Below are 27345 nucleotides of genomic sequence, written 5' to 3' on the forward strand. Positions count from 1 at the left end.
CCATGAAACACAAGATTGATAATAAGGAAAAAGAAAATTCCAGGAGTTGTTAAGTACTTATATTTGTATGGTGCATGTCAAGGTATGTTGTAGAAACAAAAGTACTTATTTGAAATTCTTCCCTCATCAATTATTTACTGACTATAGGAAAATTTTACTGATACTTTTAAGAATTAGAATGAACAGTTTTAAATACTGTAAATCAGAAAACATGCAATCCCATATGCTATTTAACTCAGGTGTCACAGTGGCACACACCTGTAATCCCAGAAACTCAGGAGGCCAAGTCAGGAAGATCCCAAGTTTCAGGCCAGCCTAGGCAATTTGGTGAGACTCTGGCTCAAAATACAATAATGATATTTGTTTTTAAAAAAGGACTGAGAATGTAGCTCAGTGGTAGAATGCTTGCCTAGCATGTGTGAGGTCATGGGCTTACTCCTCAACTCTGGGAGAAAAAAAACCCAACTATATGCTATTTTAAAATGAAGACTTTTAGGTATAAATGCCCTATAGTTTTTTTTTTTTAAAGAGAAATATAAAGTGTACATGAGCAGAATTAACCATGAATTAAAACATATGCATACACCCCCTGTTAAATCCTGGGCCTCATGCATGCTAGGCAAGTGCTCTGCCACTGAGCAGTACCCCAGCCCTTATTTTATTTTGAGACATGGTCTCACTAAGTTGTGTTCAGGTTGGCCTTCAACTTGGAGTCCTTCTGCCTCAGCCCCCTAAGTGGCTGGGATTATAAGAGTGTACCACCATACTGGGCAAGAATATCCACCTCTCAATGAAGAAAGAGTATTACAAAGTGACAAGAAATTGTTGAAATTTTAAGTTATACAGCACTTGCAAAATCTGAGAAGTTTCATAACGAAAAGACATTCTGATTTTGTGTTTTAATTGAGTGCTTCAGGTTTTTCACTCATTTTCACCTTGAATATACTTAGTGCTTTTCTTCTATTTTTTTTCCTATTTTATATTGCATCTCTGGGCTTAACTTTGAAAGCATTTGTGATTAACTTTCTTGTTTTTAGTAAAAGCTTTGATAGATCAAGAAGTGAAGAATGGCATTCCATCTAACAGAATTATTTTGGGAGGATTTTCTCAGGTAAGTTAAAGTTTGGGTGGTATGTCAGTACCATCAGTATATTTATCTAGAAATCTGAGATTTCAGTCATTTTCTATGGAAGAATTATAGAATCTTGATGGATGTTAATGCTGAATTAAGTTTGGATTAAAACTAGTTAATTTTCACTTTAGATACATTTTTGCTTTCCTAGTTTTCTGTGCCCTTAACAATAACCTTTGTCTTTTAGATTATCTTCAGAATCAATTTATTAAGGAAACTGATTGAAACCTGAAATGTATTTTCTTAAAATAACAATAACACCACTGTGGTTAGGCTTTTAAGTTAACACTATGTACCCTTTTAATTAATTAGAACTCTGATAACACAGGCATAAGTCCCTTGTTCTAGGTGACTTGGACTAGAAACAATAGGTAGATGATGAGAGAAAAATAATGTCTTTCCCTTTTTTGTTATATAAAAATAGGTTTTAAATATAAATGTGTAAAGTTTATTTTGGTATCTTTCTTCCTGTCTTTATTTTTTCTCCTCCTTGTACTTTTTTAACAGCCATGGTTCCCTTGTGTTGGCCTCATGTCTTTACTTCAGCTTTTCACCTGTTTCCATATCACCTGTCCTAGAATGCTCTAGCTTCTAATCTACAAATCTTCTAAGTCAGCAACTGAGTGTTCCCTTACTTAGGCTAATGTCAGAATTCTAGAATTATTTAGAGAATAGAATTCAGTATAAACATAATATTGTTGATACAATACAGTAAAAAGGAGTTACTTATAAGGTGTTTGTTGAAATAATGTGCATAATACACATCTTGACAGAAACATAAGACACAAAAATTAATGCTTGATTCAAAATATGAAGTGTACCTAGGAGTCTTGTCTATTTGAGATTTATTGATAACAGCCTACAGAAAACAATCCCTAATACCTATGTGTGGAATGATGGAACATCATGAGTTTAAGCAAGAAGGATTAAGTTAAGAGTCTGTAGTATCGTAACAGGGAGACCATGCCTAAAAATAAAGTATGGACTCAGGAAGTAGCGGGAACCTGGAAAGCCATCAGGACTTTTCTCTCCATCTTCAGCTTTCTTTGTCAGCTCACTTGCCTCATTTGCTTCTCCATCATTTGTTGTCCATCTTAGTTCTTGCAGCTTGTAATTTTTCAGCTCTTGAATTTACATGTTACAGTTCCAGCCACACAAAGAGGCTGCCTACAGTCACTGAATCCCAGTTCCACAGTTCCGGGGAAAACAACCATCAGTGTCTGGGATGGCCCTAGCAGTGGCGTATGGGCACAATCAGAGTGATAGGCATCTAGATGGCTGCAGGATTATAGTTCCCAGGACATGGGATGTTTTGAACTGGGTGGGCAGATACTCTAAAGATGTCTGCTACGCTGTCCTTGTTATCTTGATTTCCACTTTTAGAAAATAGTACTAATTTAAGACAAGATTGGATTTTAGGCCTAAGACTTCTCGAAAGAGAAGATGATAACTAAGTTCAGAATATTCCTAAGGCATGCTGTAAACAGTTTACTATACTATTTATTGTCTGTGTCTTGACTGGGTAGTTGGTATGTTCTCTTTGGTGTAGAGAGCTGTGTGCAATATGGGTATGCATTCCCACTGTTTGTCTGATTTGATTTGACATTGGCCACTCAGTTGATATCTTCATGGACGTCATTAATAACAAGAAATTTCCTACATTGCTATTGGCAGAGTGTGGATTTTCCATTGACTTTCCCTGCTTGCTTTCCAGGGAGGAGCCTTGTCTTTGTACACTGCTCTCACCACACAGCAGAAACTGGCAGGTGTCACTGCACTCAGTTGTTGGCTTCCACTCCGGGCTTCATTCCCACAGGTAGCCTGGTTTCGATTTCTGAGCTAAGAGGTAGCAGATAATGTTGAGGAGGTCATCCTTTTTATTTAAATCAAGAAACTTTATTTTTGGTTTATAGCAAAATTGAACAGAAAGTAAACTTCCCATTGTGGAAATCCCACACCACAGTGGGACCTTCCTTAAAATCAGTAGACCTAAGTGAGACATCATTTCTACATGGTTTATATCAGTCATCCTTTTTAAATTTTATTTTATTTATTTTATCTTACTGTATTTTTTTACATTACCAGGGACTGATCCCAGGGGTGCTTAACTACTGAACCATGTTCCCAGCACTTTTTTATTTTTTATTTTGAGACAGGGTCTCACTAAGTTGCCTAGGGCTTCGCTGAGTTGCTGGGGCTGCCTCGGCCTCCCAGTGACTGGGATTACAGATGTGTCACCATGCTTGGCTCAGTCGTCCTTTTTTAAAAAGAATTTCCTTGGGCCTTTGTAAAGTGTTACTAGGCTTTACCTATACACTCTATTGTCTTTATTGTGGATTGCATAGAATGGAATAAGAAATAAGCCTTAGGTCATAAATCTTTTATTTGATTTATATTTTATATTTTAAGGGGTATATGGAAATTAGGGCTATTTTTTAAACACACAGAACTATTTTTTAGTATTTAATATATTCAGGGTTTGATAGCAGAATTTTACTACAGAATATAATTTCTAAATATTCAACAGTGAAGCAATATATAAGACACATGGGAAATGTAGACATTATTTTCAAATTCTTTTTCTTTTTGGGCGGGGTGTTGGTGCTGGGGGTCAAACACAAGTCCTTGTGCATAGCAAGCACATGACCACTGAGTTATTTTCCCAGCCCCAAATTTATTTTTAAATCTAGGGTTTTGTCTTATTATTATTTAATAACTCTTTGGTTTCTTGCACTTACTCGGCATTGTTTATTACTGCTTATTAAAGTCAATTAAATAAAAGCTGAAAAAGAACATGATTAACCTAATATATCCTAATAGATATTAATTACTTCTCATATCAAGAACTGAAAATATAGAAATGAATTAAGATGTAATAGATTTCAAGAAATGGGTTCGTTGGGAAGATGTGGTATAAAACAAGGCAATCATTCTATAGAATTTTAAATAAAGGGACATGGAAAAGAAAGGAAGGAAATTTTATTTCTTTGGCCAAATATCACCTGAAATAATAAGTAATAACATGTTGTCTGTTATTACTCTGTGTACAGTTTTAAGTATCTGGCATAATGCTTTATACATGTGACTAACTGGTACTTTTATTCTGTTCTGCAGAATCCCATCAGTGGCCCTAATAGAGAGATATCTATTCTTCAGTGCCATGGAGATTGTGATCCTTTAGTTCCGCTAATGTTTGGTTCTCTTACTGTTGAAAAACTAAAGACTTTGGTAAATCCAGCAAATGTAACTTTCAAAATCTATGAAGGCATGATGCACTGTTCATGTCAACAGGTAGGTATCTGGAAACAGTGATCAGAGTCATAGTTGCAACTTCTTTAGATGATATTTTTAAGATCAATAACATTTGACACTTGGGGACTTAAAAGAGTTAATGAGTTCAGCTTAAATCTTAGGTTAGCAAGTCTTCAAACGTTTATTCACTAAAATTCCACAAATCCCTCATTGTCTATCACACATAAAAATCATACAAAAAGCAAAAGTGAATAATAAATATTCCTTTTTAATCATTAAAATTTAAGGTTAATTAATTAACACTTAATAGGAGAAAGATGTTTATCCAAGTATCTAACAGGAAACAGAACATGATATGTGCACTAGTAGCAGTTTTTGAAAAGTACCCTGCAGGCATCCAGGTGTGGTGGCACATGCTCTGCTACTGTGGAGACCAAAGCAGGAGGATTGCAAGATTGAGAACAGTCTCAGCAACTTAGCAAGACCCTGACTCAAACAATAAAAAGGGCTGGTATAAGCACCCCTTGGTTCAATCCCCAGTACCACAAAAAAATTAAATAAATTAAAAAATAAAAAGTATCCTGGGGGCTCGGGATGTGGCTCAAGTGGTAGGGCACTCGTCTGGCATGTCTGGGTTCGATCCTCAGCACCACATAAAAAATAAAATAAAATAAAGATATTATGTCCATCTAAAACTAAAAAAAAATATATTTAAAAGTAATAAAAATAAAAAAGTACCTGTAACTGAGTGTGGTGGTACACACCTGTAATCCCAGCTACTAAAGGCTAAGGGAGGAATAAAGAAAGTTCAAGGCCAACCTGGGCAATTTAGGAGATTATCTTAAAATAAAAAGGGCTAGGGATATATTTTAGTGGGTTTCCCTAGAACCACACACACACAAAAAAATAGTGCCCTGAAAATCTGAGACAGGTGAGATTAATTATATTTTAGGAAGTGCTGCTATCATAATAAAAGAGCTGGATTTTGAGGAATGAGCAGAATACAGATAGGAAATATGCAGGTAAGGTCTATAGGGCAATAAGAAAAAAATGTCCATTTTGGCCAAAGTTTTATGAAAAGCTAGATGTTGTAGGACAGAAGAGACAGGGAGCGGCTTGTTCTCTAGACAGCAGGAAACCATCAGTGTTGATCAAAGTGAGAGATGTGATGTAGTCTACATGTCAGAGCAGGTGAGAAGAACTCCTATAGAATTTAGAAGTTAATTCTATATGTAGGAAAGTAGGAGGTTTCAAAGAGGTGCCAGATTTTTTAGCTCAGATGCCAAAGATGCCATCATAAAGTAGGTACAAGGAGCAATTTTAGAGTAACAGGCAGGAGATAATATTGAGTTTTGTGACCATTTTGAGATGTACCCCTACTGTATCAAAATAGGGTGTTGGAAATACTTGTCTGAAGCTCAAGCCTATAAATGGAGACTTGGAATAATTACCATTATTGTGGATCTGTGAAGAATAGTGTGCTCAGAACCTCATCATTAAAAAGCGGAGAGAGAGAACTTTGGAGGATACATTTGAATTCAGGCTAAAGAAAAGAGGAGTAGGTGTTTGAAAGTATGGGGGAAGAGAATTTCTACAGGAAAGAGCAGTATCACGTATGTCAGAGGATTAAAGAGAGAGAGGCCAGGAGGGAACTGTCCAGTATTAAGCCATCTCTGACCTTGGTTGTTTGGGAAGGAAAAGCCAAACTACAGTGGACCATGTGACGTAGATGGGGAGACGAGAAAGTAGAGAGTGGAATACAGACCTTTTTCAAAAAAAAGTTTTGGTGAAGAATAGGAAGTCTCATTTTTTATTTTTATTTTTTTTCTAAAGAGAGAGGAGAGGGAGAGAGAGAGAGAAAATTTTTTTTAATATTTATTTCTTTTAGTTATTGGCGGACACAACATCTTTGTTGGTATGTGGTGCTGAGGATCAAACCCGGGCCGCACGCATGCCAGGCGAGCGCGCTACCGCTTGAGCCACATCCCCAGCCCAAAGTCTCATTTTTAGATGGGAGAAAGACCTGTGGTGAAGGGAGGATGCAATGGAAAAAAGATAATTGAGAGGAGGAAGTCTGGAGGATCATATAGTAGAATTAAGACTATAGATGAGTTGTACTACCGTAGGAGAAAATACTTGGAATCAAAATAAAAGAGAATAGGTGAATGTAAACAGATGTCAGGGTAGAAAAGAGTATTTATTTGAGAGCTTACATTAGATGCTTTTTCAGTAAAGTAGGAGATGTGATCATTTGATAAGAATGAAAGGGGGGGGTGTGGTTCAGCGGTAGAGCACTGGCCTCGCTTGCCTCGCACGTGTGAGGCCCTGGGTTCCATCCTTAGCACCACATAAAAAATAAAAAAGATTGATGGCTAAGCAGTGAAATAGTCCATGCAACACTGTTTTATAGCCATTCAGCCTGGTTAATTCACTTGTTTTAGAGATAGAAAAAGTGGGTAGTAATATGACTTATCCAGAAAGACCAGGGGCTTGATATCCTATGAAGTATTGAATGCACTGAGAGGGGAGGTGGAGGTGCTGGCATCCTAAGTACCCAGGAGGGACTGAGGGTTTAGAGCATCACAGGTACCCTGCTTTTAGATGATTCCTTGTGCTGTTGCATTTGAGGCAAGAATGGAAAGTAAGGTGTGGCAGAGGGATGTAGTGTCACAGAAAACTGTAAGCACTTCACTGTGTTATAAAATCAAACACTTTCATGCTTTGATTTTTTTTTTTTTTTGTGTGTGTGTGTGTGTGTGTGGTACCAGAGTTGAACTCAGGACCATTTGCACGCTTCTTTTCTGGGTGACTACATTATAAAGTTGAAGGTTCTCTGTATCTATGATTTGTGGAACAGTGAGGCCAAGGCCTTCAAGTGTAAAAGGCAGGAAGTGGGTTTGAGGGAGATGGGAAAACTGTGAGCCAGACTCAATGCAGGAGGCTTCCAGGAGGAAGTTTGTTCTTATATTCATATTCAGATCCTTCCAGGCCTATCTTAGGTATGTGCTTTCTTTCAGATGGTTAGTTGTATATAATTCCTTATTAAAGGCACAAAATAGTTTATGCTATGGATTTAGCATTTCATTTTCTAATGAGGGAATGGTAGAAGTGAGACTTTTTTTTTTTTTTTTTAAAGAGAGTGAGAGAGGAGAGAGAGAGAGAGAGAGAGAGAGAGAGAGAGAATTTTTAATATTTATTTTTTAGTTCTCGGCGGACACAACATCTTTGTTGGTATGTGGTGCTGAGGATCGAACCCGGGCCACATGCACGCTAGGCGAGCGCACTACCGCTTGAGCCACATCCCCAGCCCCAAGAATTTTTAATATTTATTTTTTAGAGTAAAAGTGAGACTTGATTGTCAGTTACTGTGCACTTACCAAGTCTTCTTGGTATATGTACTGTAACTTCTAAACTTCTACATTCCCTAGTGCTTTGTTTTATTTAAATATCAGAAAATGTAAACCATTTTCATGGAAACTAGATAATAATCAGAAGCTATCATTTCAGTATATGATAATCATCATAGGATATGTTATGAAATTTCTATTAAAGCCTTATTTTTTTTTCTTATTTTTTTTTTATTGGTTGTTCACAACATTACAAAGCTCTTGACATATCATATTATTTTAATTTTTTTTTTTAGTTGTTGATGGACCTTTATTTTATTTACTTATTTTTATATGTGACACTGAGAATTGAACCCAGTGCCTTACACATGCCAGGCAAGTGCTCCACAACTGAGCCACAAACCTAGCCCTCATTTTTCTTTCATATCTCTTTATTATAGAAATAAAAATGTGACTTCAGCTTACCTATGTTCCTACTTGGATTTCATTAATGACATTTTAGTGAGGATTTAATTTCTGACTTATGTTGCTGCTGACTAATTTAACTTTATCTCAAACAGGAAATGATGGATGTCAAGCAATTCATTGATAAACTCTTACCTCCGGTTGATTGACGTCACTAAGAGGCCTTGTGTAGACGTACACCAGCATTCATTGCAGTAGAGTCTAAACCTTTTCCCATGCTCAACTTTAAAACTTCTAATGTTTGCAGTGTTGAAATGTTTTGCAGATACACACCAATGATACAGACAAAATAATGGCTCCTCGTGGGAAACCTAGGATCTTTTAAGTTTCTATATATGTATTTGTATACGATGATCCAGACTACACTAGTATTAAAATAGGTGAAGCACCTAGCTTCTTTTTCTTAAATGTAATTCAGCAAAATAAAATACTACAACCAAATTTTTTTTATCATATCATTTGAAAATTACTAGTATGCTTGACAAAAATTTGTTTCAGTATACACAAGCAATCAAGATATAAACAATTTATGCATGCTGTGACTTGGTCTATGGATTTATTCCAAAATTGCTTAGTCACCATGCAGTATCTGTATTTTTTAATATATATATATATTCGTATATACATAATGATGATAATACATAAAATTAGATGGTGTTACATTATTCCTGATAATAGGGATAATGCTTATAAGTGTCAACAGAGAATAGTGTTGCTCTTTTCAATTAATTGTCCTTTTATTTGGGGGACCAGGCTGTTCTTTTCCTTGATATTATTTCTATTTAATAGTCTTTTCTCTCGAGAAAAATAAAAGTCCTTTCTTTCTTGATTGTCCTTCACTAGCAGACCAGTTATTGCTTCCTTGCCATAGACATCTGAATCACTGACATAGGATATTTAAGATCAATGTATGCTTTAAAAGAAATTGAACATTATTTAAACTTCCTGTACTACATATTTCAAAAACTATACCTTAGTCCAAATTTAGACCTGTTTAGTTATTAGAATATTCAATCAATAAGAACAATTCTGTCTGTACTTTTATTTTTTTCTGTAAACAACTGAAAGACTAATTAGGTCATATTTTGGCATTTTCTGAAATATTTGAGATTGATCTTAAAAACTGGTTTCTAAAATGATTGGGTCTTGTAGCATACGGTTTAGATTTACTTTTTCTCTCTCTCTATATATATATGTTTGAAACCAACTACTACAGAAAATGAGCTGTCCATTAGAAAAAGTTGCTTTATTTTTGTCTGCCAGTGTACTTATTTGAAATTTTCACTTGAGTCAAATGATTTTTAATATTATGCCTGTAATCCCAGCAACTCTGGAGGCTGAGGCAGGAGGATCACAATTTCAAGGCCAGCCTCACCAACTTAGAGAGACCCTAAGCAATTTAGCAAGACCCTGTCTTCAACATAAAAAATAAAAAGGGGTGAGGATAAAGCTCAGTGGTAAAGTACCCCTGGGTTAAATTTTCAGTATCAAAAAAGCAATTCTTTAGTTAATATGCATCAGAATTTCCAGATTACTGATAAAAATTATTTGAAAACAAATTTATGGGTAATAAAAATTAATCAGACCCCCCTATATATATGATGTAGTACCCTCACAATTTAGTATATTGCAAAAATGTATGCTTAATATTTCTGAACTGTTAATTTTTTTTCTGTACTCCAACTGACCAAAACAATGTTAAGAATGCATCTTTATAAATGGGTGCTAATTGTTAATGGAAATAATTTCGTAATGGACAATATAGGATGTTAATAATGAAGCCATATGTTTATGTCTGGATTTGAAAATTTTAAACAATCATTTACTAAGTCATTTTTATTTTAACTTGAAGAGCAAAAACTGTCTAATTTCAGTTATACAAATCAGTAAGATCTTATTTATGGCAAGAAATATTCCGTTGAAATGTTGTGCTGTAACATGGGAAAATGTCGGTGTTTTTCACAGTTTCTATAAATGTGAAATAAAATTTAATTCTGACTTTTCTGTGACTTTTTTTTTTTTTTAGTAGTAGTTTAACATTTGGGCTTATCTTGAAATAGGTGTCTGAAATGCAAAGGAGGAAGATAACAATGTAATTACAAGAAAAAGCATTGGGAAACAAACTCTGATGTTGGTGTTAATGACTTGGAATAGAACCAGGCCTGAGAAATAATCTGATGTTATTTAATTTAATCTAAAAGAAAAACAAACACCCACATTTGGCTTTCAGACTTCCTAACTTGTTTAAAAAGTTCTATTTGGTGTTTTCCTTTTGTCTTTTCCTTTAATGCAGTATTCACTGGAACTTTTAAATTAGGATCACAAATCAGTTATCCAAATATTCCTATCATCCAAATAGATCTTGTCAGCTGGGTGTGGTGGTGCTTGATTATAATACCAGCCACTTGGGAGGCTAAGGCAGGAGGATCAAAGTTCATGTCAGTCAGCCTCAGCAACTGAGCAAGATCCTATCTCAAAAAAAGAGTTGGGGATATAGCTCAGTGGCAGAGCACTCCTAGATTCAATCCCTAGCACTTCTCCACCCCTGCCCCCCAAAACAGTTTTTCTCTTTCTAGTTCACCATTGGCATCTAACTTTTCCCAGTACTGGAATCCTTTCTGTTCTAAATAGTCTTTTAGTTTCTGCTTTTGAATACTTGAAAGTGACCAGTGTACCTTTTGTTTAGTCTGTTAAAATTTTACATAGTTCTAATTATAAGAGAGTTCTATAACAAAAATATGTGTGCAACTTCGGTTCTTATGGATTTATCCTCTACAGCACCTTATTTCGTGTGTGTGGTGTGTGTGGATGGAACCCAGAGCCTCACACATGCTAGGCAAGTACTCTACCACTGAGCTGTGCCCTAGCTCTCATGGGATAACGATTATTTCATCATCCTTATAAAAACATATGTTCATAATTGTGATCAGAGCTTCATACTATGTCTGCCAATAGTTAACAGTAATTGTATGTATATATAAGTTTTTGGAACTTGGCCTGTTATTACAATCTCTCTTAAGTTGTAGATGAATATAATACCTTTATTTTATGTATTTATTATTGTTTATTTGGTGCTGAGGATCGAATCCAGTGCTTCATACATGCCAGGCAAGCACTCTACCTCTGAGACACAACCCCCAGCCCTCACTTCTTGATAATTTTTTTAAAAAGTAGATTTATGGCATATTCACCACCCTCCTAACAAGTCCCATGAATACCATTTTATTTTGTAGAAACTACTAAAAAGCAAGATGTAGTTTCTTAAGTATTTCATAAGATCCCAGGTACTATACTAAGCATCTTTTTCTTCCCCCTTTGGTTCAGGGATTGAACCCTGGGGTGCTCTACTACTGAGCTGTACCCTTTATTATTTTGACACAGATCTTACTAAATTTCCAAGGCTGGCCTTGGATTTGTAATCTTTCTGCTTCAGCCTTCCTAGTCACTTTTTTCAGGATTACAGGTGTGGGCCACCACTCCAAGTTATATCAAATATCTTATATCCTTTATTCATATAATCTTCTCATCACCCTTATCTCCATTTTACTAAAGAGGAAACAGAATGGAGCTCTCAGGATTCAAATTGATGTGCCTGTTCCATGGTCTTTACCACTTTGCTTTGTGCCCCAGCAGGGTAACTTAAATGTTTTTAAACAGTGTATTTTATATGATCAAAACACCTAGAAATGCTGAGTAAAAACCGAGTGCAGTGTTGCCTGCCTGTGATCCCAGCAGCTCAGGAGACTGAGGCAGGAGGATCTCAAGTTTAAAACTAGCCTCAGCAATTTAGCAAGACCCTGTATCTAGATACAATATCTAATAAGGGCTGGGATGTGGCAAAGTGGTTAAGCGTCCCTGGATTCAGCCCCAGTACCTAATAATAATAATGCCAAGTAAAACTATGATGCAAATCATATCACCATATTGAACTTGTAATTTCCAGTGACCAGAGAGAACTAAAAGAACAATTCATGGGGGCAAACTTAACTTTGGGCTCATATAAGGTAAGATGTGGACATAATGCACCATTATAAAGCAAGGACACTTTCAGTGGGTGCACAGAAGGTAAACTAGAAAAAAAGTCTGATCCCTAGCACAGGAAAATAAAAGGAAGCTTGTGTGTTTTGTCGTGGATTCTCTGTTGGAAAAGGAAAAGGATCTGACCCTGAACTTTTATAATGAGAAACTTGTCTTCACATGTATCTGGGCTGTGAATTTCTCTTAAGTTATGTGGGCTGGCAACACAAACGTATAAATTAACATCAAGAATCTCCTCAGACCAGAATTGGAGGTATAGTGTAGTTGGTAGAATGCTTGCCTAGCATGGAAAAAAAGAAAAAGAAAAAGAATGTGCCTGGACTAGCTCTGCTCCTAGAGCACCTGGGAGAGGCAAACACAAAAACTTTTGAGTAACAGCCTCAAAACCTAAATTCGGAGACTGCACAAACTTAGCTCTGTCAAAAGTGAGCTCCAGCTGGGCATGGTGGCGCACACCTATAATCCCAGCAACTCTGGAGTGCTGAGGCAGGAGGATTATGAGTTCAACGCCAGCCTCAGCAACTTGAGCCCTAGGCAACTTAGCAAGACCCTGTCTCTAAATAAAATACCAAAAAAAAAAAAAAAAAAAAAAAAAAAACCCAAGAAAAAGAACTGGGGATGTGGCTCAATGGTTAAGTGCCTCTGGGTTTAATCAATCCCTGGTATCCAAAAAAATCGGTGAGCTTCAACTAGGCACATGTCTATAGTCCCAGCTACTCAAGAGACGGAAACAGGAGAATCATTTAGATCCATAAATTTGAGACCAACCTGAGCAACATACCCTAAAAAAAATTAAAAATTACAAAAATTACATATAATTGTCTACCTACTACAAATAGGTAAAGAAAAGATTAAAGGATGATTAAAATCCCAGGATCTTGGAGAAATAGAATTTTTAGTAAAGTATGAGAAAATAAGTGAAAAACAATAAAGAATAACATCAAACTTTAGATGGGGCAAAGGGGAGGGTGGAGGGGCAAAGGGGTAGGAAAGATGGTGGAATAATATGGACATTATTACCCTATGTGATTGCACAAATGGTGTACCTACTTCATGCACAACCAGAGAAGTGAAAAATTCTGCTCCATTTGTGTACAATGAATTGAAGAGCTTTCTCCTGTCATGTATAACTAAGAATAACAACATCAAATGAAGATTTGAAAAGAAAAGTTCTAGAAATGAAAGCCACTTGTAAAACATCTGGAAAAGCTGCAACATATGTGAAACACTCAAATGTCAAAAATAGAGTAGCTAAATAAACTGAAACATAGACACAACTTCGTACACCTATAAATAGAAAAAAATGAGTTGGCGAGGATGTGGGGGGAAAGGCACACTCATACATTGCTGGTGGTACTGAAAATTGGTGCAATCATTCTGGAAAGCAGTATGGATATTCCTAAGAAAACTTGGAATGGAACCACCATTTGACCCAGCTATCCCACTCCTTGGTTTATACCCAAAGGACTTAAAATAAGCATATTTCAGTGATGCAGCCCCATCAATGTTTATAGCAGCTTAATTCACAATGGAACTAACCTAGATAACCTTCAACAGATGAATGGATAAAGAAAATGAGGTATATGTACACAGTGGAATATTATTCAGCCTTAAAGAAGAATGACATTGTGGCATTTGCAAGTAAATGGATGGAGCTGGAGAATAACATGCTAAGTGAAATAAGCCAATCCCCAAAAAACAAAGGTCAAATATTTGATATGTGGATGTGGATCCATAATTTTGGGGGGTGGCTAGGGAAGAACAGAGGAACTTTGAATTGGGCAGAGGGGAGGTAGGGGGAATGTGAGGGTAAGAGGGATGGTGGAATGAGATGGACATTATTATTCTATGTGCATGTATAATTGCACAACCAGTGTGATTCTGCATGGTACACAGCCAGAGAAATGATAAGCTGTGCTTCATTTGTGTACAATGTGTCAAAATACATTCTGCTGTCATGTGTAACTAGTTTGAACAATAACAACAACAAAAGTAGAAACAACCAAAATATCTGTCAACTGATGAAACGAAACAACAAAATGTGGTATGGTATATCCATACAATTGATTATTTATTGAGGCATAAAAAAGGATGAAGAACTGATATGTGCTACAACATGGGTAAACATTATGCTGAGTAAGAAGTCAGACACAAAAGACCACATATGATTCATTTAGATGAAATATCCCAAAGAGGAAATCTGTAGAGACAGAATCAGAGATCACCAGAGAATAAGGGTGTGGAATGGTCACAGCTAATGAACACAAGGTGGGTTTTTTGAGGGGGGAGGAGTATGAAAATAGTTTCTAAAATTAAGCTATGATGATGGTAACATAACTGTGTAAATACACAAAAACTATTGAAATGTGTAATTTAAAAGGTTGAATTTAAATGGTATGTAAATTGTATCTCAATAAAACTGTTAATTTTTTTAAAAAAAAGAATGAAGATAGGGCTATATAGCTCAGTGGTAGAGCACCTGCCTTGCATTTGTGAGGCACTGGGTTTGATCCTGAGCACCACATAAAAATAAATAAAGATATTGTGTTCAATTACAACTAAAAAAAATTTTTTTAAATAAAGAATGAAGATACAGGGACTGGGGATGTGGCTCAAGCAGTAGCGCGCTCGCCTGGCATGCTTGTGGCCTGGGTTCAATCCTCAGCACCACTACAAACAAAGATGTTGTGTCCGACGAAAACTAAAAAAATAAATATTAGTTATCTATTGTTTAAAAACAAAAGAATGAAGATACACTGTACTAGTTGGGAAGGTTTCAAGAGACATTGTTAGAAGAAAAAACATTGTAAAAAATGGAAAAGGGTAGAGGAAATAAGCCCATACATTTGACTTGGCTAGAATTTATATTTAAAAAAAAACATACTAAAAGGATTCTGAAATGTCTAATGATCATCTCTGAAACATAAATTAGGAAGAAATGAGGTTAGTGAGGACAAACAAGTGTGCAAGAGGGAAAACCTACCCTTGGTATATACATCGTTCATTCTTCAGATTTTTTAAAACGATTTTTTTCATTATTTAATTTTGAGTCAGAGGCCTCAAATTTGTGATCCTCCTGTCTCAGCCACCCAGGTAGCTAGGATTACAGTCATATACCACCACTCAGATTGTGTGTGTGTGTGTGTGTGTGTGTGTACACATACACATAGCATGTTGGAACATACATAAAGTTGACCATCCTAATCATTTCAGGTTTTTTATTTGTTCTTTTTTTTTTTTTTGGTACAGGGAATTGAACCCAGGGCGCTTAGCCACTGAGCCACATCCCCAGCCCTTTTCATATTTTATTTTGAGTTGGGGTCTTGTTAAGTTGATTAGAGCCTCACTAAGTTGCTGAGGCTGACCTTGAATTCATGATCCTCCTGCCTCGGCCTCCTGAGCTGCTGCGATTACAGGTGTGTGCCACCATGCCCAGCCATTCTAACCATTTCTAAGTGTACTGTTCATAGCATTAAGTACATTCCTAGTGTTGTGCAACCATCACCATCCCCATCTCTAGAATTTCATCATATTCCAAAACTGAAATCATACCAATTCATGACCTATTAAAAATTCAAATAGGTGAGTTCAATTGTATATTAGATCCAAGAAAACTGAAATATAACTCTGAGAAATTTACTCAAAAGGAAGCCTAACAAACAGATGGGAGGGTAAAAGACTTCGAAAATAAGAGGTCCAATATAAAGTTTAACGGAAATTGCAGAAGGGGTGAACAGAACGGGAGAGAAGTGATATTTGGTGATAAAATGGTTGAAATCTTTTCAGACTTGAGGAAGAGTAGGAAACCTCAGATCTAATTACTAATAGGATAAGCAACAACTCTTCTGAGACATCATGGAGAAAAGTAAGATTGAACACCATATAAAAAGATCTGAATAGCAACTAGAATAAACCTACTTAAACTGTCACATAATAAAATCACCACTAGAGGTCAGAAGATCCTGGAGTAATATTAAAATTGGAGAGAAAATGGCAATTGGGAATTTTCTACATAGGTACTAAATCAAGAGAACAGACAAACGAAACTGAAGTTTATATCAAGGCAAAAAATACAAAAATACTGGTGAAAGACATCAAAAAAGATCTAAATAAATGGAGACATACACTATGTTAATGGATTGTGCTGTTTGGATACAATTTGAGTGCATTCCCAAGGTTAGTGTGTTGAAATTTAATCCCTATTGTGAGGTGTTGAGAGGGGTGGAAACTTAATCTGACTACAGTGGTGTTGGGAAGTGGAGCCTTTGGGAAGTGATTAGGGTTAGATGCAGTCAGAAAACTGGATGAATGGTGCACGGGTCCGTCCTCTCTGTACTGTCTTTACAATTCCCTGTGAATCCATGAATATTTCAAGAAAAACATTTTAATGTAAAATAGAAAAGAAATAGTCTATGACTCTTTCATTTTTCAGATGGTAGATAAGAAATATTTGTTCCCGTTAGACTAAATGTTCATGATGTTCAATGTCTAAGTTAAAAAAGAAAAAAGATAAGAAAGAATAACAAATATATGTAACGTCTAAAATAGTGGGAGTGGAGATAAAATTAAAAAGTCTCAATCCAAAAGGAGATAGGAAAGGAGGGAAAAAGCATATGCAACACAGAATAACGAGTTTCATAATATGATAAACACAAGTCCAAAAAATTATAGTAAATACAATTGTGAATGCACTAAATTTGCCAGTAAAATAACAAGCTATCAGATCAGACAAAAGAATGACAGCAAGCTATATTTTAATTACAAGAGACATCTAATACACAAGGGCACAAAAGATTTAAAATAAAGGGATAGAAATTATAGAAAGCAGGAAGGCACATTCCTGTAAACTTAGTGGCTTGGGAGCCTGAGGCAGGAAGACTAGAAGTTCAAAGTCAGCCTGAGCAATTTAGTGAGGCCCTAAACAACTTAGTGAGGCCCATTCTCTAAATAAAATATAAGAAATGGCTGGGGATGTGGCTTGGTGGTTAAAAGCCTCTGAGTTCAATTCCTAATACCAAAAAAAAAAAAAATAGAAAAGAATAGAAATTATAGTGAGCAAATACTACGAAAAGTAAGTTGGACTAGCTATTTTAACATAAGGTAAAATAAACTTTAAGCAACGGATGTATTATGTTCACACAAAATGTGTGGGTGAAAATTCATAGCAGCGGGCTGGGGATGTGGCTCAAGTGGTAGCGCGCTCGCCTGGCATGCCTGCGGCCCAAGTTCGATCCTCAGCACCACATACAAAGATGTTGTGTCCGCAGATAACTAAAAAATAAATATTAAAATTCTCTCTCTCTTAAAAAAAAAAAGAAAATTCATAGCAGCATTATTCCTAAGAGCCAAAATGTGCAAAAATCCGTAGTGTTCATAAATGATGAATGGATAAATAAAATGTGGCACAGAAACATAATGTTCAGCAATAATAAGTTTCAATCCTTATCAGCTGCCACCAGATTTCTCAGTGACACCATTTACCCTGGGGTTAAAACATCTGGTCTGGTGAACCCCACCCTGATCTTTCACCTTTCCTTTTTATAGGGTGTCTTTCCCTCTTATGGGGCAAGGACAACCTGCCAGAGACTTCACTCTTAAGTTTAACAGGGTGGGGGAAAGTGACTTGTTTTGTAAAGGTAAAATTTTTAAGCTGATTCTAAGCTGCAAAAGTCTGAGTTAAAGTGTAAAAGACTGGGCATTGTAAAGTCTCTAAATTGCAAGGCCTGGGCTAAAGTGTTAAAGACCAGGTATTGTTAAAATTCCTCTGCTACTCCCGGAACCTGTAATCCCTGTAGCTGTTAGGACAATACCTGAACTGCCCAGTAAATATTTCTCCTGGTCCCCTGATTGTTTAATAGCTAAGGGCTCCAAGTAACTCGGCACGTAAGCATCTAGGCTCCAAAATCAATCAGTTTAAATGTGTACCCCGCTTAGGAGTGACCAATCACCCCTGCCCAGACTGTTCCCACCAATGAATGTACTAATCCTGTCTCAGAGTTGTTGTTCAATTTTCCCACGCCTCATGATGATTTGTTCTGATGTATGCAAAGCCCCCTGCCCTCTCCAGAAAGTGTACTTAAGCTCTGCTTGACCTCTGCTCTGGGCTCTGGGCTGCTCTATCTTCCTGAGTGAGCCTGGAACCTCAGCATGCTGAATTAATAAATCCCCTTCTGCAGTTGCATGAAGCTAGTCTCTTGTGTGGTCTCTCCCTCCGACGCTCCGCCGGACCCTTTACAGTTTGTGTCTGAGGGCCATACTGGAGGGCTCTGTTAGGTGTGCCTGGTGAGACGACAGCTTTCAAACTAGTTTTTAAAATGAAGTTGCTTAGGCTCAGGTCTAAGGCCATCCTCACAGGTCCAGTGACAGAGGAAAAAAATATTTTAAACTGTCCCTAAAGAAGTCCATACATTGGACTTACTAGGCAGAGGCCTTAAACCAACAGTTGTAAATATGCCTCAATGAACTAAAGGAATCCATAGCAAACAAAGGAAACCGGGAGAACAATATTTCAATGTGTTAGTCATCTTTCTTTGCTAGGGGTGCCCTGCAACTGTTTATCTACCCTTCTGCCTCCTTGCCTTCCCATTTCTCTCGGCTTCCTTGCTGCAATAAGCAGAGTGGGGTTCCTCTTCCATCACTCCATCCCATCATGATATTCTGCCTCATACAAGCCCCAGAGCAATGAAGTCACCCTGACCCTGGACTGAAACTCTGAAACCAGGAGCCCAAATAACTTGTCCATCTTTTAAGTTGTTGTTCTCAGGTATTTTGGTCACAGTGATGAAAGCTGACTAAGCCATCATACCAAGAAACAAGAAATCTGGCACACTGACAGAGAAAATAAACTGTCCTAAAGGAAGCCCAGACACTGGACTTACTAGGCAAAGACCTAAATCAACAGTTTTAAATACACCTCAAAGAACTAAAGGAATCCAGACAAAAGAAACTAAAGAGAACAATATCTCAATGTGTTAGCTTTTCATCACTGTGATCAAAATACCTGAGAACAACTTAGAGGAAGAAAGATTTATTTTGGTTCATGGTTTTAGAGGATTCAGTTCATATGGTCAGCTGCATCCAAGACAGATATATGGAAGAGGGAAAGAGAGAGACAGTGACAAAGACAAAGACTCATAGAGAGAGAAAATAAACAGGAGAAAGACAAAGCCTTTTAGGACATGCCCCCAGTCACCTACTTTCTACAACTATGTCCAACCTCCTGGTAGTCCATTCAACTAACTTATCAGTTGATTAATTAATTCAGCAAATGGATTAAGCCACTGATAAATTCAGAGCCCTAAGCATTGCCCCACTCTGACCCTGCATGGGGGATGCTTTCAACAAATGAACTTTAGGGGGAACATTTCATATCCAAACTCGATAACTAGAGAATATTAATACAGAGATAAAATTATAAAAAGGAACCAAATAGACATCAAAGGCTAAAATAAAAATAACTGAAATGAAAAATTCACTAGAAGAATTCAACAGCCAATTTGAATAGGCAGAAGAAAGAATCAGACTTAAAGACGGGACAATTGAAATTAGGCAGTCTAAGGAATAGAAAGAAAAAAGGAGAATTAACAGAGCCTAAGGAACTTTGGGGACACTATTAACATTATGTGTACCAACATGGGAGTCTTAGATGGAGATAGAAAAGAGGGGCAACAGAAAGAATATTTGAAGAAATAATGGTGCCTAAAATCCTAAATTTGATGAAAGATATGAATCTACACATGCAAGAACCTTACTGAATTCCAAGAAGAATAAACTGAAAGCCATCCACAATAAGCCACTTGTAATCAAACTGTTGAAAGACAAAAAGAGAAGCTGGAAACGAGCACATGTAAGGCAACTCATCATATACAAGGATTCCTCAATAATATTATCAGTAAAAAAAACCCATAGAGGCCATGCAGCAATGGGATGACATATATTTAAAGTGCTAAAAGAAAAAAAATAAGTCAATGAACAATTCTATACAGCAATACTGTGTGGAGAGTAGTGACAGAGAATGGGAGATCAGTGTCTGAGATTGGGGTCTCTGATAACTTCATGGCTGTGGTGTGCTTGGTGCCTGGGAAAGTGTCAAAGGTGTAGGATGCCTAGTTGCTCTGGCAATGAGAAGGCTTTGTGCTAGAGTCTTTTCAGCTTCAACCTTAATCTCAGGGACATAGCTCCTGGGAATAAAGAAACTCTCTTGCTACACAACCATAATGTTTTACCAGCTCTGCTTCTCCTGAACCTGGCTGCATAACAGTAATTTAAACAATGGACTTTCGAGAGCTAAACAAAACTCTTACCATTGCACATTATAACTGTAGAATGTAACCACTGAATAAGCTGAATTATGTTTCTAACACTGTAACTTCCATGAATACAAAGAATAATGCTTGCTTAGTCTTTAATCTGATTAATGAGACATATATAAAGATTGCTGGCATAATTCTTTAGACCTGCTTTTCCCTCAGAGAGATCCACCGGATCCCGGGCTGTTATCATGAAATCTGCCTATGCGAGTCTTTATTTTTCTAATCCTCCATTGCCTCTTGCTGGAACCTACTAATTTGGTCATGCTGGTTGTGGCAATACTATCCTTCAAAATTAAGGGAAAATTAAGAAATTAATAGACTGAAAGAAGCTAAAGGAGTTTATTGCTAACTACATAGGGAAATGTAAGTATCAGTGTTATATTTTTGACTTGTAATTCCTCTTTTTATTAATTCATGTAATTTAAAACACAAAATGCATAAAACATTAGGTATAAATCTGTTGATGGGCAAACATTGTATAGATATTTAATTTGAGACAATTTGAGACTACACAAAACAGGAAGTATGGAAATGTATAGGAGTAGAGAATTTTCATATTATTGAAATTAAACTGGTATTATTTAAACAAGATTATTATAAATTTAATATGTTAATCACAATCCTCAGGGTAACCACTAAGAAAGAAATTTAAAAATATTTATAAAAGGAAATGAGAAAGGTTGTGGATGTGTAACTGACGTGATTCTGCAATCTGCATTTGGGGTAAAATTGGGAGTTCATAACCCACTTCAATCTAATGTATGAAATATGATATGTCAAGAGCTTTGTAATGTTGTGAACAACCAATAAAAAAAATAAAATTAAAAAAAAAAGGAAATGAGAAAGGAATAAAATGGCATAGTATTAAAACTGGATCAGTAAAGAAGGAAGTAATAGAAGCAATTGAGGACCAAAAAACAATGAGCAAAATGGTAGAATCTGTATTAGCAATCACTTTAGATAGATCTGACTTAGTCTACTTGGGCTGCTATACCAAAATATAATGGTCTGGGTAAGCAAAACAACAGAAATTTGTTTCTCACAGTTCTGGAGTCTAGAAGTTGAAGGTGCAGGTAGATTTAGCATCTATTGAGGACCTACTTCCTGGCTTGTACATGCCTCCTTTTCACTGTGTATCCATGTAGTCTTTCTTCATGTGTGCTTATGGAGAGGTATTTCTTCCTTTTCTTTTCTTTCTTTTTTTTTTTTTTTTTTGAGGGGGGACAGGTACAGGGGATTGAATTCAGGGCCACTTGCCCACTGAGACACATCCCTAGCCCTATTTTGTATTTTATTTAGAGACAGAGTCTCATTGAGTCACTTAGCGCCTCGCTTTTGCTGAAGCTGGCTTTGAACTCAGGATCCTCCTGGCTCAGCCTCCTGAGCCACTGGGATTACAGGCATGTGCCACCGTGCCCAGCAAATTCCTTTTCCTGTAAATGCACTAATCCATCATGATGGTCCCACCCTGATCACCTGATCAAAACCTAACAGTCTCCCAGTCCCCATCTCCAAATACTATCACTTTGAGAGTAGGACTACAACATACAAATTTAGGAATGAGAACCCAAACATTTAGCGCATAATAGGATTAAACTATTCAATTGGAAAGCAGAGATTGGTAAAATTGATTTTTTTTAAAAAAAGAGATAAAACTATATGATATCTACAAGAGACACCCTTTAGATCTAAAGATGCAAATAAATTAAAAGTAGAAGAATAGAAAAAAAAGGTGTTCTGTGAAAATAGCAACAAAAAGTGAGCTGGGGGTGACTATACAAGTAAAAGACAAAACATACTGGAAATAAAAAATTGCTATAAAAGCAAAGAGTTTTATTTTTCTTGTATGGGCTTGGTCCTACATGCCTGTAAACCAAGACACTGAGTCTGAGGCAGAAGGATTACAAGTTGGAGTCAGCTTCAGCAACTTAGTGAGATCCTATCTCAAAATTAGAAATTAAAAAGAACTGGGAATGTAACTCAGTGGTAAAGAGCCCCTGAGTTCACTGCCCCGTATCAAAATATAAAAGTAAATAAATAAATAAAAGGGGTGGTATGTAGCTCAGTGATATAGCACAACTGAGTTCAATCTTCGGTACCAAAACAAAAAACAAAATGTATTAGAGCTAATAAGCCAATTTAGCAAATTTAAAGGATAAAACAATAACCCCAAAATATTAGTTGTATTTGTGTACACTAGCAATAAACAATTTGAAAGGGAAACTAAAAAAACAGTTTCATTTGTAATAGCATTCCAAAAAATAAAATACTTACGAATAAATTTAGTCAGTGGTAAAAAAGTCATACACTGAAAATTACAAAAAATTTTCCAAAAATTAAATTACATTTCAATAAATGGAAAAAGACATCTCATTTAAAATGACTGGAATATTTAGTATTGTTAAAATGGCAATGGTTAGTCTTCATGACTTTTGATTTGGTAATTGTTTCTGAGATTCGACCCTGAGAGCACAAGGTAACAACAACAACAACAAAAAATAGATGAATTGGACTTTGATAAAATGGAAAGATTTGTACAAGAATGGTCACTAACAAGAGAACACAGAATGGGAACAATGTTTACAAATCATATATCTAATGTTCAAAATATAAAAAAGAACTGTTACAATTCAACAAGAAAAAGAGAACTCAGTTAAGAACTGGGCAAAGAAAATATACAAATGACCAAAAAATACATTAACATTTGTCAAACATTATGTATTGGTAGTTAGGGAAATACGAATCAAATTAAAATCAGAAAACCACTTAGCACCTACTAGGATGGTTAAAATTTTAAAAATGGACAAAACCAATTGTTGATAAGGACGTGGAGTAATCAGATCTCTAGTACACTGCAAGTGGGAATGTGAAATGTGCAGCTGTCGTGGACAACAGATTGACAGTTCTTCCGATTTAAATATAGATTACAAAAGGACTCAGCATTTGGTAAGGTACATATGTATCCAGCATATATACCACTTCTAGGTACATTTCCCATAGGAGTGAAAACAGGTGTTCATGCAAAAGCTTGTACAACAATGTTCAGAACAGCATTACTTACAAGAGTGAAAATGTGAATGAAATTGGAGTAGAAGCAACTCATATGTCCATTAATTTAACAAACAAAACATGGTATATACACATAATGCAATATTATTCAGTCATAAAAAGGAGCGAAATATGGATACATGCTGCAGTGTAGGTAAACCTTGAAAACATTATGCTCAATGAAAGAAGCCAGTTAGAAATGGTGACATATTGTTTGATTCCATTATATGAAATGGTAGTGGTTGCCAAGGTTGGAAGGAAGACAGAGTCAAGAGTGAATGCCTAACTGGCATAGGGCTGCTTTTTGAGGTGATGAACACTTTTGGAAAAATTTTGGGAACTATCTTGTGGAGATGGCTATTATTTTTATAATACCACTGAATTGTACACTTTAAAATAGCTAAAATGATATTTTTTAATATTTACTTTTCAGTTGTAATTGGACACAATATCTTTATCTTATTTATTTATTTTTATGTGTTGCTGAGGATCAAACCCAGGGCCTTCCATGCGCTAGGAGAGCGATCTACCTCTGAGCCACAATCCCAGCCCTAAAATGATAAATTTTATATGCATTGTAACCACAGTAAAAAACAAAACAAAACAAAACAACAACAACAAAAAAAACAATGAACAGTTTCATGGGGGGGTGGGGGCGGGGGGAAGAACCAAAATGACACAATTATTAAAGGCATGCCTTCCCCTTGGAACCCAGTGCCTTGCACATGCTAGGCAGTGCTCTGAGCTACATCCCAAGCTCTTTTCATTTTTTTTTTAAAAGACAGGATCTCACCAAGTTATCCAGGCCAACCTCAGATTTGGGATCCTCCTTGTTCCAGTCTTTCCACTAGCTGGGATTACTGGTGTGGGCCACAGTATCTGGCTAAAAGGAATTTTAAAAGAACATATTCGTTAACTGATGCACAAAGCAGACAGCAAACCGGAATATAAATATTGGACCTATACAACTTCTGGCTGATGAGTCCATACAGAAATTCATATTTGCCTCATGGAATATAAATTCTTTTCAGGACGGACACAGAATATTTATAAAAATCATTAAGACAAATTCAAGAAATACCATAGAAACAGGTACTTCTCATATTCTTTCCATAATTTAAGTGAAAAATAATTTAAAAAATAAATAAAATAAAGAGGGAAATGATCCAAATGATTCTACTCCGTCTCCCCACCCCACCCAGCAAAGGAGGGAGTCAGAATTAGAAAAAAATCTCTTCTGTCGGTATAGAAATATGATTAGGCAGTAGATTTTGATGAATATAATTAAACTTCGAATAGGATAATGACTGCAAATAGCATGCGTTGGTTGTAATTAGGCAAAATCCTTTCGAAGGAGCCTATAGGCTCCACTATGAGCAGCACGCCTGTCCCTTTTCTACCTAGGCTTTTTGTTAGTCTCTAACCACTGACAGTGGATTTCCATTAAGCAGGTGAGGGAGGCCTTAGTTTCTTTGATAGGGTGTCTGTCAACTGTCATTCAACTATACTCAACTTGCTATTTCCAAAATTGGGTCTCAGTTCTCCAGAGCTGACGAATCCTGTAACTATGAAATGATGTAGCTTTTTTGAAACGCTTTATACAATTACGTGTAACAGTGGGTACGAGGGAGTGTTTTTCACGACAGGCGTCTACCGTGGAGAAAGTGCCCCGGTTCTCACAAACTTTAAAGCCCGCCCAAGTTCCTTTCGAAGAACCGGCTTCAGTTTGGAGACTCACGGACCTGGGCGGTTTCCACCATTACAGGTTGTCTGGAGAGGCGGGAAGGGGAAACTCCCCGGCTCCGTGAGGAGGCGGAGCCCCAGCCCAAGGCGGCAACTAAATGCACCACCTTTCAGTATCTACTGGCTCGAGCCAGGCGGAGTGACTAGCCCGCCGCCCTTTTGCTGGCGCCTGGATCGACGCCTGCCTGGCAGCAGTCAGCTCGCCCCGCCCCTCCTCGGATATCGGCGGGCGATTGGTAGTGCCTGCACGGCGCGCGCCGAGTTCGACCGGCGCTGTCTTCAGGGGGAGGAGCCTCTGACGCCGCCTCTGTAGCCGCTGCCGCCGGCCTGGTGTGTGAGGAAGGGCCTAGGCCCGGCCTGCTGTAGAGCGGTTTGCCGGGCGTCGAGCTCGCTTCCTTCGTCTCCTCAGCGCCAGCTTCGCCCGCTTTCCGTCCCCAGCGGGCTGGGCGTGGGGAAGACCTGCGGGAGCCATGGAGGATGAGGTGGTTCGTATTGCCAAGAAGATGGACAAGATGGTGCAGAAGAAGAACGCGGTGAGCGCCGCGGGGCGCGGGCTGAAAGGGAGGCCGCGTCGGCCGGGCCGCGGCCCTGAGGGCTCTCTCGGCTCTTCACACCCGGCTCTGGAGTCTTCGACGCCGCCACCCGGCGCCAACCGCTCCCGAGTGCGCGGAAAGGCGAGGGCGCGCGGTCTCCCGGCCGCCTGCGTTAAGGCCGGTTCTCGGTCCCTTCTTGTTGGTCCAGCGCAGTGAGGCTGATCGGGTTAGGAATTAGGGCACCTTCTCTTCTGATTGGAAACTTTTTAGTGGTCGTAAAACCTCCTTTACGTAGCAGAAGAATCCAAGAGTCCAGAAAGCTCTCGCTGTCGGGAAGAATACACTCGGCGCTGGCCGGTGGTCAGCCACTAGAAACTGCCTCCAAGGGAGGCATCTGACCGGTTTTAGACATCAGGGGCTAAAACGTCAGTCGCCGGGATCTTATTTTTGAAGAGGGTTAAACGTCTGTTTGGTTACGGAAACTGCATTACAGGTTTGGTTAGCAATTAAAAAGGTAGGGAAAAAATGCCCGTCTCATGCAAGTGGCTAAACATTATTATTATGATTATTTTTAAAAAGTGGATCTTGGCGTACAAAAGAGCTGTGATTAAAGCACACATCCTCACCAGGGATGGATTTGGACAAATGTTTCTGGGTACTTTCTGAGTGGCTGTCGTGTTATCTTGTTATTGACTGGTGTCACTGTGAACGTGTTCTCATTTGTGTGAGGTCGTCCTACAACCAGTTTCTACTTTTTGTCGACCTCTGTGTGCCACTTTCAGGCCCTTGGCTTCAGAGTCATTTTTTAGCCAAACTTCCATGACTGTCTTCACCCGAATGTGTTTCTCCTTGTTCACATTTTCACTATGGATGTGCCTGAAATCATTTTCTATGTCAAACTATTGTGGAAAAAAACCAAAACAAAACAAAACAAAAAAAAAAAAAAAAACGGGTGCTCCGAGACATTAAGTGCTCCTATTTAAACTAAGTACTGTGGAATTTGGATTAAGCCAGGAACTGGGTTTTCTACTGTACAGCGTGCTTTCTACATCACCACCAGATTAGGAATTAGTGTTAACACAAAATATTTTAGATTTCAAACATCCTATGTTCCTCTTTTTCCATCAACAGGTGCATTACCCAGCATTTTATTTTGTGCCCTGATAATCTGTATTTGCAAGTTTGGCCTTTTAAGTATTTCCTGTTTGTTTTCTGTTCCAAATATTACTTGTACCATTTTTAAAAATTGATTCAGCTGTTTTTTTAATTCTTCACCGCAAGTGATGAGTTTTAGTTATTTGATAGGTTTAGCATTCTGTTATTTTGAAATTTTGAAATTGGGAAATTTCTTCTCTTCCTGGAGTTCTGAAGATTTTCACTGTAGAAGCTTCCATGGGGAGAAAAATATATGATTTTTTTCCTCTTAATTCAGGTTATGTGTGTATCCTTTAATCATCTAATACATTAGGCATTTG

General features: G+C 37.4%; 2 protein-coding genes and 1 long non-coding RNA gene across 6 annotated transcripts in view; 2 read left to right on the plus strand and 1 right to left on the minus strand.

Moving 5' to 3' along the window:
• Positions 1 to 10153, plus strand: part of Lypla1 (lysophospholipase 1) — a 34586-nt gene extending 24433 nt beyond the window's left edge. For 3 of the 4 annotated variants that reach the window (XM_077800429.1, XM_077800431.1, XM_077800432.1), the window contains 4 exons: positions 1038 to 1111; positions 2847 to 2948; positions 4247 to 4423; positions 8292 to 10153. In XM_077800429.1, the coding sequence (XP_077656555.1) occupies positions 1038 to 1111; positions 2847 to 2948; positions 4247 to 4423; positions 8292 to 8345 (407 nt within the window). In that variant the 3' untranslated portion in view covers positions 8346 to 10153. The remainder of the gene's footprint in view (positions 1 to 1037; positions 1112 to 2846; positions 2949 to 4246; positions 4424 to 8291) is intronic. The other variant, XM_077800430.1, reaches the window with a different exon arrangement.
• Positions 1 to 25412, minus strand: part of LOC144255684 (uncharacterized) — a 28043-nt gene extending 2631 nt beyond the window's left edge. The window contains exons 1-2 of the long non-coding RNA XR_013343888.1: positions 25337 to 25412; positions 24388 to 24477 (exon numbers count right to left, since the gene is read on the minus strand). This is a non-coding gene — a long non-coding RNA (uncharacterized LOC144255684). The remainder of the gene's footprint in view (positions 1 to 24387; positions 24478 to 25336) is intronic.
• A 231-nt stretch (positions 25413 to 25643) lies between these two features.
• The window catches only part of Tcea1 (transcription elongation factor A1), a 40215-nt gene continuing 38513 nt past the window's right edge, over positions 25644 to 27345 (plus strand). Inside the window, exon 1 of the mRNA XM_026394411.2 lies at positions 25644 to 25870. Within this exon, the coding sequence (XP_026250196.1) occupies positions 25808 to 25870 (63 nt within the window). The 5' untranslated portion in view covers positions 25644 to 25807. The remainder of the gene's footprint in view (positions 25871 to 27345) is intronic.

This window comes from Urocitellus parryii, chromosome 7, assembly GCF_045843805.1.
Source record: "Urocitellus parryii isolate mUroPar1 chromosome 7, mUroPar1.hap1, whole genome shotgun sequence".
Classification (NCBI taxonomy): domain Eukaryota; kingdom Metazoa; phylum Chordata; class Mammalia; order Rodentia; family Sciuridae; genus Urocitellus; species Urocitellus parryii.